Source organism: Eretmochelys imbricata, chromosome 1, assembly GCF_965152235.1.
Source record: "Eretmochelys imbricata isolate rEreImb1 chromosome 1, rEreImb1.hap1, whole genome shotgun sequence".
In the NCBI taxonomy this organism is placed as follows: Eukaryota; Metazoa; Chordata; order Testudines; family Cheloniidae; genus Eretmochelys; species Eretmochelys imbricata.
The window spans coordinates 13806856-13822666 of NC_135572.1; the positions used below are offsets into that span (position 1 = coordinate 13806856).

At 47.2% G+C, this 15811-nt stretch overlaps 1 protein-coding gene across 1 annotated transcript in view; it reads right to left on the reverse strand.

The window, feature by feature from the left end:
* Positions 1-9262, reverse strand: part of RELT (RELT TNF receptor) — a 46834-nt gene extending 37572 nt beyond the window's left edge. Inside the window, exon 1 of the mRNA XM_077808015.1 lies at positions 9241-9262. Within this exon, the coding sequence (XP_077664141.1) occupies positions 9241-9262 (22 nt within the window). The remainder of the gene's footprint in view (positions 1-9240) is intronic.
* Positions 9263-15811: the final 6549 nt, after the last annotated feature.

Sequence of the window (15811 nt, forward strand, 5' to 3'; positions counted from 1 at the left end):
ACTTCCACACTGACTGATGTGCAAGGAGCTTGATGCAGTTAAAGCGAGCCTGGCCTTAGAACGATTTTAAAGGATGATGCATTAGACGTTAATTGTGTCTACAGAGCCCGCAATTAAATGCCCAGAGACCTGCACTTGTTTAATATGATTGATTCGGTTGTTGGTGAATCCATCTGTCAAACGCAACATTACAAGGCATTATTTCATTGCTAGCAGTACATCCTGAGCCTGCGTGTTGCTTTAGAGAGTGCTCTGGAGCATCAGGGGATTTTAGGATTGGAGCCAGGGGCAAAGTAGGCACAAGCAGGGGACAGAAGCCAGCTGGCATCATTGCAAGTGGACAACATAAGCTAGAAATACAGGGTGAAATCCTGGCCCCACTCAAAGTCAATGTGAGTTTTGCCATTGACTTCAACAGGGCCAAGATTTCACTGCATCTTGACGAGGTTTGCTTCAGAATGCTGAGTGCAGCTGACGTGCTGTGATTGGCCGCTAGCGAGGTCATACACTTCCAGCGCCTTGGAAAGATGCCTGAAGGAGAGCCATTTCCCTTATTTCACCTCTAAGTTTCACCACAGGAAAGTGACGGTGCTGCCTCTCAGTCCCATCTCAGAAAGGTAACTGCACTTTCCTGGATGGTTAGAGTCACGTGGCTTTCGACCTCTCGCTTTAGAGCATTAGCTCAGCCTCTGCTACTGTCCCCAGAAATTCTGCTCATCAGGTGTTTACTCCTCAACCGTTCTGAATTTGCAGGCAGGCTTGGCAGAGGCTAGAGACTCAGACAAGAGGGGATTGTTGCACAGAAAACTAGGTGGCACCAGCTAATGCAAGGAGACCCTCCAACCCTTAGAGGCTGGGTGTCCAGTTTGGCTTCGGCTGCATGTGACCTATTCTGATGGTCTCGTAAGCCCACCTCACAGAAGAATGGTCTGACTGGCATTCAGCTGCTCCAGGAATCTGGAGCGGAGTTCTTAGCTCTGGCAAAACTAAGCAAGGGGATCGGAGGTCAGATTGGTAGGCAAGGAGCACAGATGGGGAGGTCGATTTGTACCATTCAGTGAAACCCAGGAGTCAGGCAGCACGACCAACAGGGATCTCCTACCCTGGGTAAACGGTCTGCTCTCAGATTTGCACTTTATTAGTGTCACGGCAGTGCCAATAGCAATCGTGGCCCCATTGTGCTGTTGAGACAATTCATACTTGGAATCGGAGAGAGTTGCCTGCCCTTATCTAGTAGAAGAATTTGGCTTCTGGGGTTGTTTCCAGCCCACACTGCCCAAGACAAGTATTTTCAGCCTCAGCAATTGATTTTAGATTAGAGGCAAGGCAGGAGTCCCAGGATGTTCACAGGAAGCACCTACTCGACCGGTTCAGAGGTCTGACTACCTTAGATGCAGCCTATAGAAGGCAGTCTCAGTTGCTTTGCTGTATATGCCACAGCTAGGCACAATCAGGGGAATTGCAAATACTGGCCAAATCCATCCTTGGTGTATCACTGGCTCCAATGAGATTACACCCCCAGCGAGGGATTTTATCTAGTCTGTCACAGAATCATAGGACTGGAAGGGACCTCGAGAGGTCATCTAGTCCAGTTCCCTGCACTCATGACAGGACTAAGTATTATCTAGACTGTCCCTGACAGGGGTTTGTCCAACCTGCTCTTAAAAATCTGCAATGACAGAGATTCCACAACCTCCCTGGGTAATTTATTCCAGTGCTTAACCACCCTGACAGTTGTTAGGAAGTTTTTCCTAATGTCCAACCTAAACCTCCCTTCCTGCAATTTAAGCCCATTGCTTTTTGTCCTTTCCTCAGAGGTTAAGGAGAACAATTTCTCCCTCCTCCTTGTAACAACCTTTTATGTACTTGAAAAGGTATGTCCCTCCTCGGTCTTCTCTTCTCCAGCCTAAACAAACCCAGTTTTCTCAATGTTCCCTCACAGGTCATGTGTTCTAGACCCCTAATCATTTTTGTTGCTCTTCTCTGGACTTTCTCAAATTTATCCACATCTTTCCTGAAATGTGGCACCCAGAACTGGACACAATATTCCAGCTGAGGCCTAATCAGCGCGGAGTAGAGCAGAAGAATTACCCCTCGTGTCATGCTTATAACACTCCTGCTAATAAACCCTAGAATGGGCTTTTTTTCTTTTTGGGCAACAGTGTTACACTGTTGACTTATTTGGCTTGTGATCCATTATGACCTCCAGATCCCTTTCTGCAGTACTCCTTCCTAGGCGGTCATTTCCCATTTTGTAAGTGTGCAATAGATTACTCTACTTCGTAGCTAACACTTTGCATTTGTCCTTATTGAATTTCATCCAATTTACTTCAGACCGTTTCTCCAGTTTGTCCAGATCATTTTGAATTATAATCCTACCCTCCAAAGCACTTGCAACCCCTCCCAGCTTGGTATTGTCCGCAAACTTTATAAGTGTACTCTCTATGCCATTATCTAAATCATTGATGAAGATATTGAACAGAACCAGAACCAATCCCTGTGGGACCACACTCGACATGTGCTTTTAGCATGACTGTCAATCACTGATAACTATTCTCTGGGAACAGTTTTCCAACCAGTTTTGCACCCACCTTATAGTAGCTCCATCTAGGTTGCATTTCCCTAGCTTGTTTATGAGAAGATCATGTGATACAGTATCAAAAGCTTTAGTAAAGTCAAGATTACCACATCTACTGCTTCCCCCCATCCACAAGGCTTGTTACCCTGTCAAAGAAAGCTATCAGGTTGATTTGACACTTGACAAAGCTGTTCTTGACAAATCCATGCTGACTATTACTTATCACCCTATTATCTTCTAGGTGTTTGCAGATTGATTGCTTAACTATCTTTCCACATACTTAAGTTAAGCTGACTGGTCTGTAATAACCCCGGGGTTGCCCTTATTTCCCTTTCTATAGATGAGCACTATATTTCTCCTTTTCTAGTCCTCTAGTATCTCTCCCGTCTTTCATGACTTTTCAAAGCCAATTGCTAATGGCTCATACCACCTCAGTCAGCAACTTGAGTATTCTAGGATGCATTTCGTCAGGCCCTGGTCACTTGAAGACATCTAAACTTGTCTAAGTAATTTTTAACTTGCTCTTCCCCTGTTTTAGCCTCTGATCCTACCTCGCGTTCACAGTGCTTGGATGTCCAAGCACTACTAACCTTTTTAAACTGAAACTGAAACAAAAAGAGAGTCATTTAACATTTCTGCCATTTCCAATACTTTGTTATTGTTCCCCCACCACCCCGGCCCTTAGTAATGGGCCCACCCTGCCCTTGGTCTTCCTTTCTAACATATTTATAGAACGTTGTCTTGTTACCCGTTATGTCTCTAGCTAGTTTAATCTCATATGTGCCTTGGCCTTTCTAATTTTGTCCCTACATACACATGTTTGTTTATATTCATCCTTGGAAACTAGGTCAAATTACAACTTTTTGAATGACAGGTTTTAGAGTAGCAGCCGTGTTAGTCTGTATTCTCAAAAAGAAAAGGAGTACTAATGGCACCTTAGAGACTAACCAATTTATAGATTTCCACTCCATACGGCTAAATGCAGTGCCTAGTCTCTAAGGTACCACTAGTACTCCTTTTCTTTTAACTTTTTGATGGACTCTTTTGAGTTTCAGATCATTGAAAAATCTCCTGGTTAAGCCAGGATGGTCTCCTGCCATACTTCCTATCTTTTGTATGCGGTGGGATAGTTTGCTCTTGTTCCCTTAATAAGGTCTCTGAAAAACTGCCAACTGTCAATTGTTTTTCCTCTTAGACTCGCTTCCCATGGGATCTTTCCTACCAACTCCCTGAGTTTGCTAAAGTCTGCCTTCTTGAAATCCATTGTCTTTATTGTGCTGTTTTCTCTCCTACCACTCCTTAGAATCATGCACTCTACCTAGGCGTCAGGCCTAGATTTAAAGCATCCTGCTTGTGTGACTTTAAACGAAGCCCGGAGTGTTTCCTGAAGCCATGCTTCCTGAGATTGAACAGCATGAGGTTATGGCAAATCTAATTAAATAGAAAGCTGACTTTATCTGCCACCTAAGCAATAGTACACCGCTATACAGTATGACTCAGGGGCTGGTGCCTGAAGCAGAATGAAAGCACTTTACTGTATATGACTGCATCACGGCGATATTACAATAGATCGCTTTGATTTTCCTCATCAGTCCTTTTGGGAAGGGAAAAGGGAACGAGGTCAAGAAAGTGAGAACCGCCCAATACAAGTTGACCTCAATAGACACATTATAGCAGGAACAGCCAAATTTACTGACCTCCGAACCGCACACAATAATCTTCAGCAGTTTGAGAGCACAACCTGCCCTGTGGGGTGGCGCCTGCCCTGATGCCCCTTCCCCCTCTGCTAGGCTAAAGCCCCTAGTCCTGCCACCATCTTGCCACCGGGCAGAAGCCCCCATTCCCCCTGCCCAGTCTTGTAAGGTGGAGAATGGTGGGGGGGGCAAGCAGGGGGGAGGCTCTGGGAGCTGCACTTTAACTGTACAAGAGCCGCATGCAGCTCACAAGCCACAGTTCAGCCACAACTGCATTATAGGTGGTTCTCAAATACTTATTAACAACTAGGAGTCTGGTGGCACCTTAAAGACTAACAGATTTATTTGGGCATAAGCTTTCATGGGTAAAACACCACTTCTTCAGATGCAAGTGGTGTTTGACCCACGAAAGCTTAGGCCCAAATAAATCTGTTAGTCTTTAAGGTGCCACCAGACTCCTAGTTGCTTTTGTGGATACAGATTAACACGGCTGCCCCCTGATACTTGACATTACTTATTGTCACCTTATTTGTTCTTTTTCCTTTAAAGGCAATATAATCCCAGAGAACTGTGCTGACCTACCGTGACGAAGTGGGAATGTTCTTAATGTTTTCTCTCAATACTGTGTGTGTCTCAGTTTCCCCTATGTATCACTCAAGCATCTAGGTGGTGGGATAAGGGTGTGTGATTGTTGCAGGGACCCCTAGAGGGCAGGTATGACTGCCGACTGTGGCCAGAGAATGACAGACACTCTGATGCCCAAATAAATCTGTTAGTCTCTAAGGTGCCACAAGTACTCCTGATTCTTTTTACACTGTAGCCTGGCGACTCATGGCCAGGCCCCCTCCTCTGCAAGAAGCAGCCAGAAGTGTTGGAGAACAAAGCGAAAGGAAAGAGACAAAGGATGGACGCACAACGGGGGGGGGGGGGGGGGGGGGGGGCGGCGTAACTAAGGCCAGGCAGCTGGAAGTGAGTCAGTCTGCTGGTTTGGGACTCAGGCCCCCCCCAGGGCCCTGAGCTCTGGATGCCCCCCTCCTTGAAGATGGACTTTCCTAAAACTTCCTGATTTCTGTGCGAACACTATCTGTTCTACGCTGGGTTCCTCTCGACTAATAAACCTACTGTTTTACAAAGCTGGCTAAGAGTCTGCTGACTGCAAAGTTGGGGTGCATGGCTCTTTGGGGACATGCAAGGCTTCCCCAGGCGTCCCATCCAGGTAGATGGGAGCCCACGGTGTGAACAGGGGTGCTGCATGCTCCGGAGGTGGACCCAGGAAGGGCCAAAGCTAAGCAGGCTTCTCGCTCTAGTGAAAGTGTGCCCTGAGCAGGGAACCACACTGGACCAGAGGCCTGGCTGAGCTTCACTCAGAGCAATACCAGAGCACCAGACTGACACACCTCATCTCTAAAGCAGAGTTGTGAAAGGACTGAACAGGAAGCGATTAGGGTTTTTGACTGTGAAAGAAAACCCACAAACCAGTTTCACCTCAATCTGGTGATGAGGTAAGTTTAGGGAGAGCGTGCTTGTGAATGGATCCCTCAACATGCTCTAGGCATCTGAACTTCACCAGCACTGTTAAGCACAAAAGGCTTGTTTTGTTTATGGAAGTGTATCTAGCAGACAGAGCAAAGCCGTGCAAGTAGAAGTGCCAGGTTCTATTCCCAGAATTGCCACCGTCTCACAGATTAGCTTTACACACTCAGTTACCATTGGTTGAAACAAAACGCCACAGGAAAAATTTTAATATTTTTCAAAACTGCTCACAAAAAATGTTTATTCAACTAAAACCAGATGCTGAAAGAACGGTTTGTGAAAAAGAGATCGGTGTGTATTTGAAAACCAATCTTTTAAAACTGAAAGTGAGACTCAAAACATGAAATGTTTTTTTTCCACTGAAAATGGGGGGGAGGTGGGAAAATAGGTTTTTCCCCCCAACATACATTTAAAAAAATCCTACAATAAAAAATTCACCAAAAAAATTTTTTTAGTCTGTAAAGCTATTTTTCCATCAACAAAAAGTTGTTTTGATCAAGAAATTTCAACCATCTCTCGAAATCCTACTTCCGTATTGCCACAGTGCCATTCCCCATGAAGTCTGTAAGACGAGAGCACCCCATTGGGATTGCGGAATTTGGCCTCTGAATAACTTTGTTACGCTCCAATGACAGACACGGAATGCAAGAACCAAAAAGAGTAATGAAGAGATTAGTGACCAATGATCGCTTTCACAGAAACAGTCAGCTAAAGGCTCTCAGTTACACCCATGCAACATCCGCCGAAGTGCATGCTTTTGGCTGAAGGCAGAATTTAACATTAAATGTGTCATCAGGCTTCGTGGTTCATTAGGAGTTGCTCATGTGTGTATGGGAAGTACATGAGGAGAAAAAGCAAAGGAATGAGTCCATTCCTGCAAAGAGCTATGTATCAGCCTTTGCCAGCAGCAAGATACTCAACGCAGCTGTCCCATTCATCACCCGCCCCCCCCCCCCCCCCAAAAAAAAGTTTAAAGCAGTTACTCATAGAGAGGAGACTAAAGCTCACATATCTTTAGATTCCAGCTACTCCAGCTCAAATGTGCCCTGCTTGCAAGTAGATTCATAGACTCCCCAGCCCGAAAGGGCCCTTGTGATCATCTAGTCTGACCTCCTCTGTAACACAGGCCAGAGAACTCACCTCCCCCCTCCAAATAATATAGTATTTCCCCCCTCTTTCTGCTAGTGCCACAGGCCCAACCTGGGACCTAAGAGCTGGGTTCTGCCCTTCTTCTGCATCAACACCTGTAACAGAGGCTGAAGGCCTTCAGAAACAGCTGGGAAACCAGGATTTTATCCAGAGATTGTGCTGCGTCTTTATGAGATTGCTTCAAAACTCTGAGCGCAGCTGAAGCTTTGAGCATGGCTGCAGGTGAGATCACACATACTTCCAGAGCCTTGTAAAAATGACTTTGTCTAGCTGTTTCCCTTATTTTTTCTATAAATTTCATGCCAGGAAAGCAACCGTGCAGCCTCTCAGTCCTGTTTCAGGGCAATAATTGCCCTTTCCTGGATGGTTAGAATCACCCGGCTTGTGACTTCTTGCTGTTGCACTCAGCATCTGCTACTATCCCCAGAAACTCTGCCCGGCAGGTTTAGGGCTCAGTCACTTTATAAATTTGCATGCAACCTTGCGTAGGCCATAGCTACACGAGCACTTTTGTCGGTCAGTGCAGAGCGATTACCCAGGAGACCTTACAGGGGCACAGCTGCACCACTGTAAAGGTCTATAGTGTAATCATAGCCTTAGAGGCAAGAGATTGCCTCTCTAGAAACAGTGGGGCAGCCCTATCACCTTCAGATTATTCCCTGAGTGTCCCCGCAGTGTTGCCAACTCTTGTGATTTTATGGCGCGTCTCACAATACAGTATTTGGTGATTTCCTCCAAGCCCCAGCTTCTGGAGCTGGATGTTGAAATTTCAGCTTTCCTTAAAAAACAAACCACCCCACACAGCCAGGAAGCAAAGAAAAAGAACCCAAAGTTTGGTTTTTTGTTTTTGTTTGTTTGTTTTTTTTAAAATCAGGAATTTTCTCTTTTTTTAAAACCTGACTTATGACTTTTGAATGGCACCACCACCTATGGAAGCCCTGCTTGGAACCTCACAGCACTGTTGGGGATGTACAGGTGGGAACAGCCTCCAGCTAGCTCGGCAGGACTAACAAATATTTTTATCCTTGAGCTCAGCAAATCTGGCTCCAAAGCAGATCTGCTGAGTAAACAGGTGCCACTGTTCCACAGCCTCGTATCAGAGTATCTGAGCTCCCCAGATTCTCATTCTGTGCTACCTGGCCGCCGCAATGGGTTGGGGTGGATGTGCGCAAAAGGAGCATGGCGCTGCAATCAATCATTTCCCTCGCGGGCTGCAGCGTTTCATGGGTAGCACTAAGGGGAATGCAATCCCAGGCATAGCACTTTCCCCACTTTATTTCCCCTAGGAAAGAATGTGAATTGCCCAGAGGCTGGGGCTGAGCAGTGGACACACTGGGAATAAGGTGGCCTGGGCTTGTTAGAGAGCTGGATGTATGAATGCTATTTTTAATGCAGCATTAATACACTTCACACCTGCAGCTCCTTTTCCCGCAGAGAACCAAAGCCCTTGGATCATTAAACTTCACGAACTCTAGTGAAAGTAATGCATCATCCCATGGAGAAACTGAGGCACACCCACGTTAACTGTATTGTCCCAAAGGGCAGAGAGCTAGAGGCCTTGTGTAAACACATATGGCTACATCTTCACTGCCCCAAAAGGTGTTTAGGTAACTAGCTAGGACAGGGTAGTTTTCTGTAAGCCGGGGTGGTGTTACCACAGTGACTGAAAACCCCCCTTCCGTTACGGCAGGCTGCATCTACACCAGGGGGCTCTGCTGGTATAGCTACAGCCACCTAGCTATGCCAGGGTAATCTCCGTCCTGTAGACGTAACCCTAGTGGTGACAAGTCCGTTAGTTTTTAACTGCGATGCAGCCAGGTGACTCAACCACGGGTGCAGGGGATAGCTAGCATTGACCTCACCTGGCTACATTGCGGTAAAAACTTCTGTGTCTTGCCTCCCCTAGGATTTTACAGCAAGCTAACTAGCATGTGTTTTTTTATAGCGAGATAACCAACATTTCCTGGCTGTGAAGACAGGGCCTAAGAAAAGGTGGTTTTCCTTCTAACAAGCTTTAAACACTGCTTAGTGCCCGTCGTAGAGAGGGGTTAGCACCTGGGGTAGACCACAACCAGCTACCCATCTTTGAAAGCGTTAAGTTCTGGGCACGAAGGACTCATCCACTAACTTCAGCGAAAAGCCAGCACTATTTCCTGCTCTCGGCAAGGGCAGAGCAAGGTACGGGAGCCAGGATTCGTGGGTTCTATTCCTGGCTGGAATGCCCACAGAACGCTGCCTCCGGGGTTACACGCTGCTTGTTCGGGGTGGTGGTGGTGATGTTCTCACCTTTCACGGGAACGGCCGCCATTTCCCCCTCTGCCTATCCTGCCCCAGTGAACGCTGCCCTTTTGAGAGATGCGTGTCAGTAGGAGCAACCCCGCCCCCCCAAGCCAGTGCAGTCCCAGCCACTCTATGGAGCCCTCCATACTGTCCTACAGACAGACACTTCCCAGGGTGGGCGCATGCAAATCACCAGGCTCCCTTGCCCGCACCTACTGGAGAATAAGAGCCAATTCCATTGTCTTACAAGAGGATGGCAGTAAAGACACTCAATATACAGTCGCCTCCACTCTCCTCAGAGGAGCCAAGCAAGCCACGAGTGATCAAAGGCACAGCACCGTGGCTTCAGCTCTCGTCTTGGCCGCACTGGGAGTTAAGCGCCAGACAGCCCGGCCTCACTGCAGGATGAAAGCTCTGAACCCCCGCCCCAATCTATTTTTGGCCCTGCAGCTCTCAGGAAAGGCTGCCTCAGGGAAGCCTCTGCCAAAGGTAGACACCTGTGACATAGCAGTTATAATTAGGCACCATTCAGCAACCTTTCCACTGAAGCCTCCTCAGGAAAGCGGGGAGCAGGAGCAGCCCCAGCTTCAGGGGAGAGATTTAGCTTTGCTGAGGCTGCAGCTTCTTCCAGGGAAAGGCAGGAGGGAGGGAATGCACAGGACTTTGGGAGAGGATTTAAAGACGACAGGGCAATTCCCACTACAGCTAGAGTCAGGACCCCTGCATGAGGTGCAATCTTGGACAAGTCAGAACACGGCCTTGTCCCTCAGTTTCCCCAACTGTAAAATGGGGATAGTGATACTCCTCTGCCTCATAGGGGTGGTGGGAGGACCAAGGTTCGCAGAGTGCTAGTGATGCTCTGATGGAAGGTGCTATGCACCAGCAGGCAATGAGGCTTCACCCCTCTACAAACCTGCACCAATTTAATTCCAGCAGTGCAAATCTCTGTGAGGACACGGATAGCCCAAGGCTGTTCCTAACACAAGAAAGCCGGATTTAAACCAAAATAAGATCATATGCACAGTCTTTCGCGCCAATTCACTCCTGCAGTAAACCCTGTGCAAGTTTCTTTTGTAGGAAAGCCCTGAAGTGGGCAGCGGTTGACACCAAGATTTCCACAAAAATGTTCAGCAGACTCAGTTTCTAGATCTGCAGCAGGGGGGTTTCCAATCTTTTTTCATTTGCGGACCCCTAAAAGATTTTGAATGGAGGTGCGGACCCCTTTGGAAAAATCTTAGGCATAGTCTGCAGACCTCAGGGGTCCGAGGACCACAGGTTGAAAACCATGGATCTGCAGAAACCACTTCCCTTTTAATGATAATCTGCCCACAGTTTTAAATTAATCCAGCACTTACTCGAAAACTTCATCCACTCCCCCGCCTTGTCTGGAGCAATCACACTTTTCATTTGTGATGTAGTCATGTGTCATACTCATCCCATTCCCACTGCTCTAATTAAATGTAATTAACTATACACTATTAAAGCCTGACTGAAACAGGAATTTTCCCAGTAGCAGGGCTGTAAAAAAATTAGTATGTAATAATAGTGCCACTTTAGATTCATATAGCACTTTCCATCCAAGGGTGTCTCAAGACACTTTACATATTGGGAGACCAAATTCGCCACTAGAGTGAGCACAATTTCACTGACTTCGATGGTGTTGTGTTGCTTTATGCTAGTTGCAAAATTAAGCCCCACAGCTCACAGGGAAATTAATCCACCACTGAAATGCAGCCACCTCTGGAGTGAGGTGTGGCAGTCGTGATGCACAACAACATTCCACAGTGCTGAGCAGCTTATCCAATCAGAGCTAAAGGGAGGATTTATCAATGGTATAGATATTACTGTTCAAAAAAAAAAAAAGGGGGGGGGGGGGGGAGTGCTTTATGTCAGACTTCCAAATTTAAAATCAGTGAAACAAGATTATTGGAGAGAAATGGGTTGGTACATTCTTACTACAACGCAGCAGAACAGAACAGTCCTGCGAAGAGAATGGGAACAAGTCTGAGTGAAATCTTTATCTCCAACATTTAAAGCCTGGCTAGCGTAGTTTAAAGTGAATGGAGCAAGACGGCCCCATTTGTTTTTCACAGTGGCAGAAGAAATCCCCCATTGCCAGGCTACTCTTGTAATCAAGTTTCAGAGTGGTAGTAGTGTTAATCTATATCAGCAAAAAGAACGAGGAGTACTTATGACACCTTAGAGACTAACAAATTTATTTGGGCATAAGCTTTCGTGAGCTAAAACCCACTTCATCAGATGCATGCAGTGGAAAGTACAGTAGGAAGACATAATATCTATACACATCCATTTTTTCATGTTCTCTGTGTGTGTTGCCGTACCAACTCTAACGAGACTAATCAGTTAAGGTGGGCTATTATCAGCAGAAGGAAAAAAAAAGTTTTGTAGTGATAAATGGGCTTTCCCAATTATCACTACAAAAGTTTTTTTCTCCTGCTTATAATAGCCCACCTTAACGGATTAGTCTCGTTAGAGTTGGTACGGCAACACCAATTTTCTCATGTTCTCTGTGTATGTTAAAATGTATCTTCCTACTGTATTTTCCACTGCATGCATCCAATGAAGTGGGTTTCAGCCCACAAAAGCTTATGCCCAAATAAATTTGTTAGTCTCTAAGGTGCCACAAGTCCTCCTTTTCTTTTTATTGTAATCAAGACAGTCACTTATGCAGGGAGGGGGAGTTGGGGGGTGGTCAGGACTCCTGGGCTCTTACTCTAGGCCAGGCAAACTTTTTGGCCTGAAGGCCACATCAGGTTTCCAGCATCGTATGGAGGGCTGGTTAGGGGAGACTGTGTCTCCCCAAACAGCCAGGCGTGGCCTAGCCTCTGCCTCCTATCTGACCCCACTGCTTCTCGGCTCCTCATGGACCCATCCAACCCCCCTCGTCCCCTGATGGCCCCCGCAGGACTCCTACCGCATCCACCATCCCCTGCTCCCTTGTCCCCTGACCACCCCCAGACCCTGCACCCCTGACTGTCCCATCCAACCCTCCCACCCCCAATTCCTGACTTGCGCCCTGGGATCCCCTACCCCATCCAACCCCACTGTTCCTTGGCCTCTGACCAACCCAACCCCTATCCACCCCCAACTCCCCTTCCCTCTATCCAACCCCCACTGCTCCCTGCCCCCTTACTGTGCTGCCTGGAGCACCGGTGGCTGGCGATGCTACAGCCGTGCCACCCAGAGTACCAGGTCAGGCAACTGTGCTGCCTGGCTGCCCAGAGCATTGCACCAGCGGCGTGGCACGCTGAGGCTGTGGGGGAGTGGCTGGGGGCTAGCCTCCTGGGCCAGGAGCTCAGGGGCCAGGCAGGAGGGTCCCGCGGACTGTAGTTTGCCCACCTCTGCTCTAGTCAATCAAGGTCATGCAGCGAGCTGATGGCAGTCTGGGTGTCAGGAGGCTTAGATAACATTTTTAATCCTTAAAAAGTATTAATGGAGACAGCAGTTCTCTTTTGTAGGAGGTTTCACTCTACAGTCCCATAGCCCCTAGAGAGCCTCCCACGGAGGCTGCAAACCCATGAGGAGACCATCTTTGCTACAAGAGTCAGAATTCTAAATGGACAAGACGAACAGTGGCAGGGAAGGCAGAAGCACAGAGGTGCCCAAGGTCACCCAGCGGGTCAGTGGCACAGCTGGGAATAGAATCCAGGTCTCCCTGGTACAAAACACACAGTGATTTGACCAGAAGAAGGAAATCGCCCAAGACGTTGTACACCTTGGCTAATCTAAATAGAAATCTCAACACATCCTCATGACTTCAGGGGAGTATGAGGGAAGGATACGCCCACCAATTTACAGAGTTAATACAGCCTCCCATGTGGTTTGACTTGCTGTACTACAAATTGTACATGACTCTGGGTTCCAGAGAACAGTGACGTCTTGAGAGTTCTGATTTGTGAAAGGGAGTTTGAAGTTTCCCCTATTTTGATTACTCAAACTTCTTCCTTGTAGTGGATAGTGAATTGGGTGTCCTCCTTCCTGCTCAAGTGACTAGATAACTTCCTCTAAAGAATGACTCAGCCTCTCATTTGCTTACCTTAATGATTTAATACAAGGCATTATGCAAGGTGCTGGTGAGACCTCATCTGGAATGCTGTGTGCAATGCTAGTCTCCCATGTATAAGAAAAAGATGAGGCCAAACTGGAACATGTACAGAGAAGGTCTATCAGGATGATCAGAGGAACAGAGAACCTACCCTACAAGAGGAGATTTAAGGAGCTTGGCTGGTTTAGCCTAACCAAACGAAGGAAGAGGGAACATAATTGGAGGGATAAACACCAGGGAGGGGGAAGTGTTATTTAAGTTAAGCACTAATGTGGACACAAGAACAAACAGATACAAACTGGCCATCAATAAATTTAGGCTTGTGATTAGCTTATCCTCTTATTTCTAATCAAAGGAATGAAGTTCTGGAACAGCCTTCCACAGGGAATGGTAGGGGCAAAAAAACCTAACTTGTTTAAGATGGAGCTTGTAAGTTTATGAATTTGGTGGTACAATGAGATGGGCCACAATGGCACGTGGCCCCTCTGCGACTGCTACTAGCAAATATCTCCAACTGCTGGAGATGGGACCCGAGCTGGGGAGGGCTCGTAGTTACAGAGAATTCTTTCCCAAGCCTCTTGTGTGCACATGCTCAGGATCTAACTGACGGCAATATTTAAGAAGGAATTTTGCCCCAGGTCAGATTGGCAAAGACCCTGGGGGTAGGGGGGTGGATGGTGAAGGGTTTGTCTTACTCTGCAGCATAGGGTCATCTGCTGGTTTGAACTAGAGTAAATGGTGGAGTTGCTGTAACTTGAAGTCTTTAAATCATGATTTGAGGACTTCAGTAACTCATCCAGAGGTTATGACCCTATTACAGGAGTGGGTGGATGAGGTTCTGTAGCCTGCAATGTGCAAGAGGTCAGACTAGATGATCAGGGTGGTCCTTTTTGGGGCTAAAGTCTATAATAAATATGAAATCTCCAAGTTATACGCTTACCTAATACATGCAGCCTTGCATTCTGGTTATTGTCACCCATATTTCCCCCCACCCCCTGACATAATACCCACCTGTAATACGTCCCTCTTTCAGGCAGGGGCAGTCTTAGCTTATGTCTGTACAGCACCCAGTACATGGGGTCCTGATCTCGACTGGGGCCTCTGATGGAGTTTAGGCTGCAGTGCTCAAGCGTGGATGTCTAGAGTCAGACAACTAAAGCTAGGTTTAAGGATCAAAATTAAACATGGCTGTTCCCCAAGCTGCTGAGAACCCCAGGGGAGAGGCCATAAAGCCCACCAGCTTTGGTTTAGGTGTCTAATTCCTCAAATGTAGGGGAGGGAAGTTCGATCTGTCTCCAGCCTAGCCTACGAGGTATGGAATTGGTACTGCGTGACGTGCTCTGGTGCACAGCAGGTGGTCCTGCCAGCACCACCTCCCCAACACAACTTTACTGTGAAACCTTCCAGTCCTTCCCCCAAAAACAGCATCTAAGGTGGCAGCGGAAGGCAATCTAGTATGACCACGGGCTCAGAAAGGCAGGGACCTCTTGTGCTCTACAATTGCGTCCACACATAGGGACCATGTTCTATTAAAAGGCAGCCTTGCCTTCAGAGAAAGCAAAGGGCAAGAAGCGAGACTCCAAACTAGCGAAACTGAGGTTTGGGGACATACAAGGAATGGTCTGAAGATCAGCAAGAGTTACAGAGCAGTGTGATTTCCAGGGATAAAAGCCAAAAGGATGAAAAAGTTTGCATCCGGGGGAAGATTAGGATCTCTCCAGGAACACAAAACTCAATATATGCAAAACCTCATGACATGCAAACAAGTCAGCAGCAGATGCAACCCCAGGGCATATTCCAGCAGGTTGCTTCTGTCAGGAGCTATTCTAGATGAAATCCTGGCCCTGTTGAAGTCACTGGGAGTTTTGCTGTTGACTTCAATGGGTCTAGGAATTCACCCCGAGTTTGTGACCTGTGTTTACATACAGTGAAGGATGGGAGGGGGCTCCGGGTCTGGCTTTCCTGCTGCCTCCAGACCAGAGGCACAAGTGGTCTCTGTTGTTGGAGAAGGCAATTTGTGAGAGAGACTGGGAGGAACCCCCGCCCCCCCAACAGCTCATCATTGTTCCCAGCAGCCCTGCAAGTGGCTCCTTTGTTGCACTGGCCTGGCGGTGGGCCGTGAATGGCCATTGAAAGCCCTTTCTTTGACCAGCTGGCTCAAAGCCAGCATGTTACGCTGGAGATGCTGGCCTCTTTCTGTGTGGCCAGTGGTGCTACATGAGTGGCAGCCAGCCCAGAGAAAACAGCAGCTGGCCAAGATTTTAAATAGTGGGTTTAATCCCCCCCAAAAAAGCCCTTCCGGAAAACCCTAGAGAATTTAACAGGAGAGGGTAAACCTTCCTGTAGGTTTGTTCTTGCACCATCCGATAGAATTCTCAATTAAATTCTATCCCTGCTCTGGGATGGTTCAGAAAAGCCATAGGAAGGAGAATGGTGTATTAAATTCTATCAGGTGCTTGGAGTAATTGCTATAGTCATCTACTGGCTTTCTGCCTCTTACATTCCATAGGA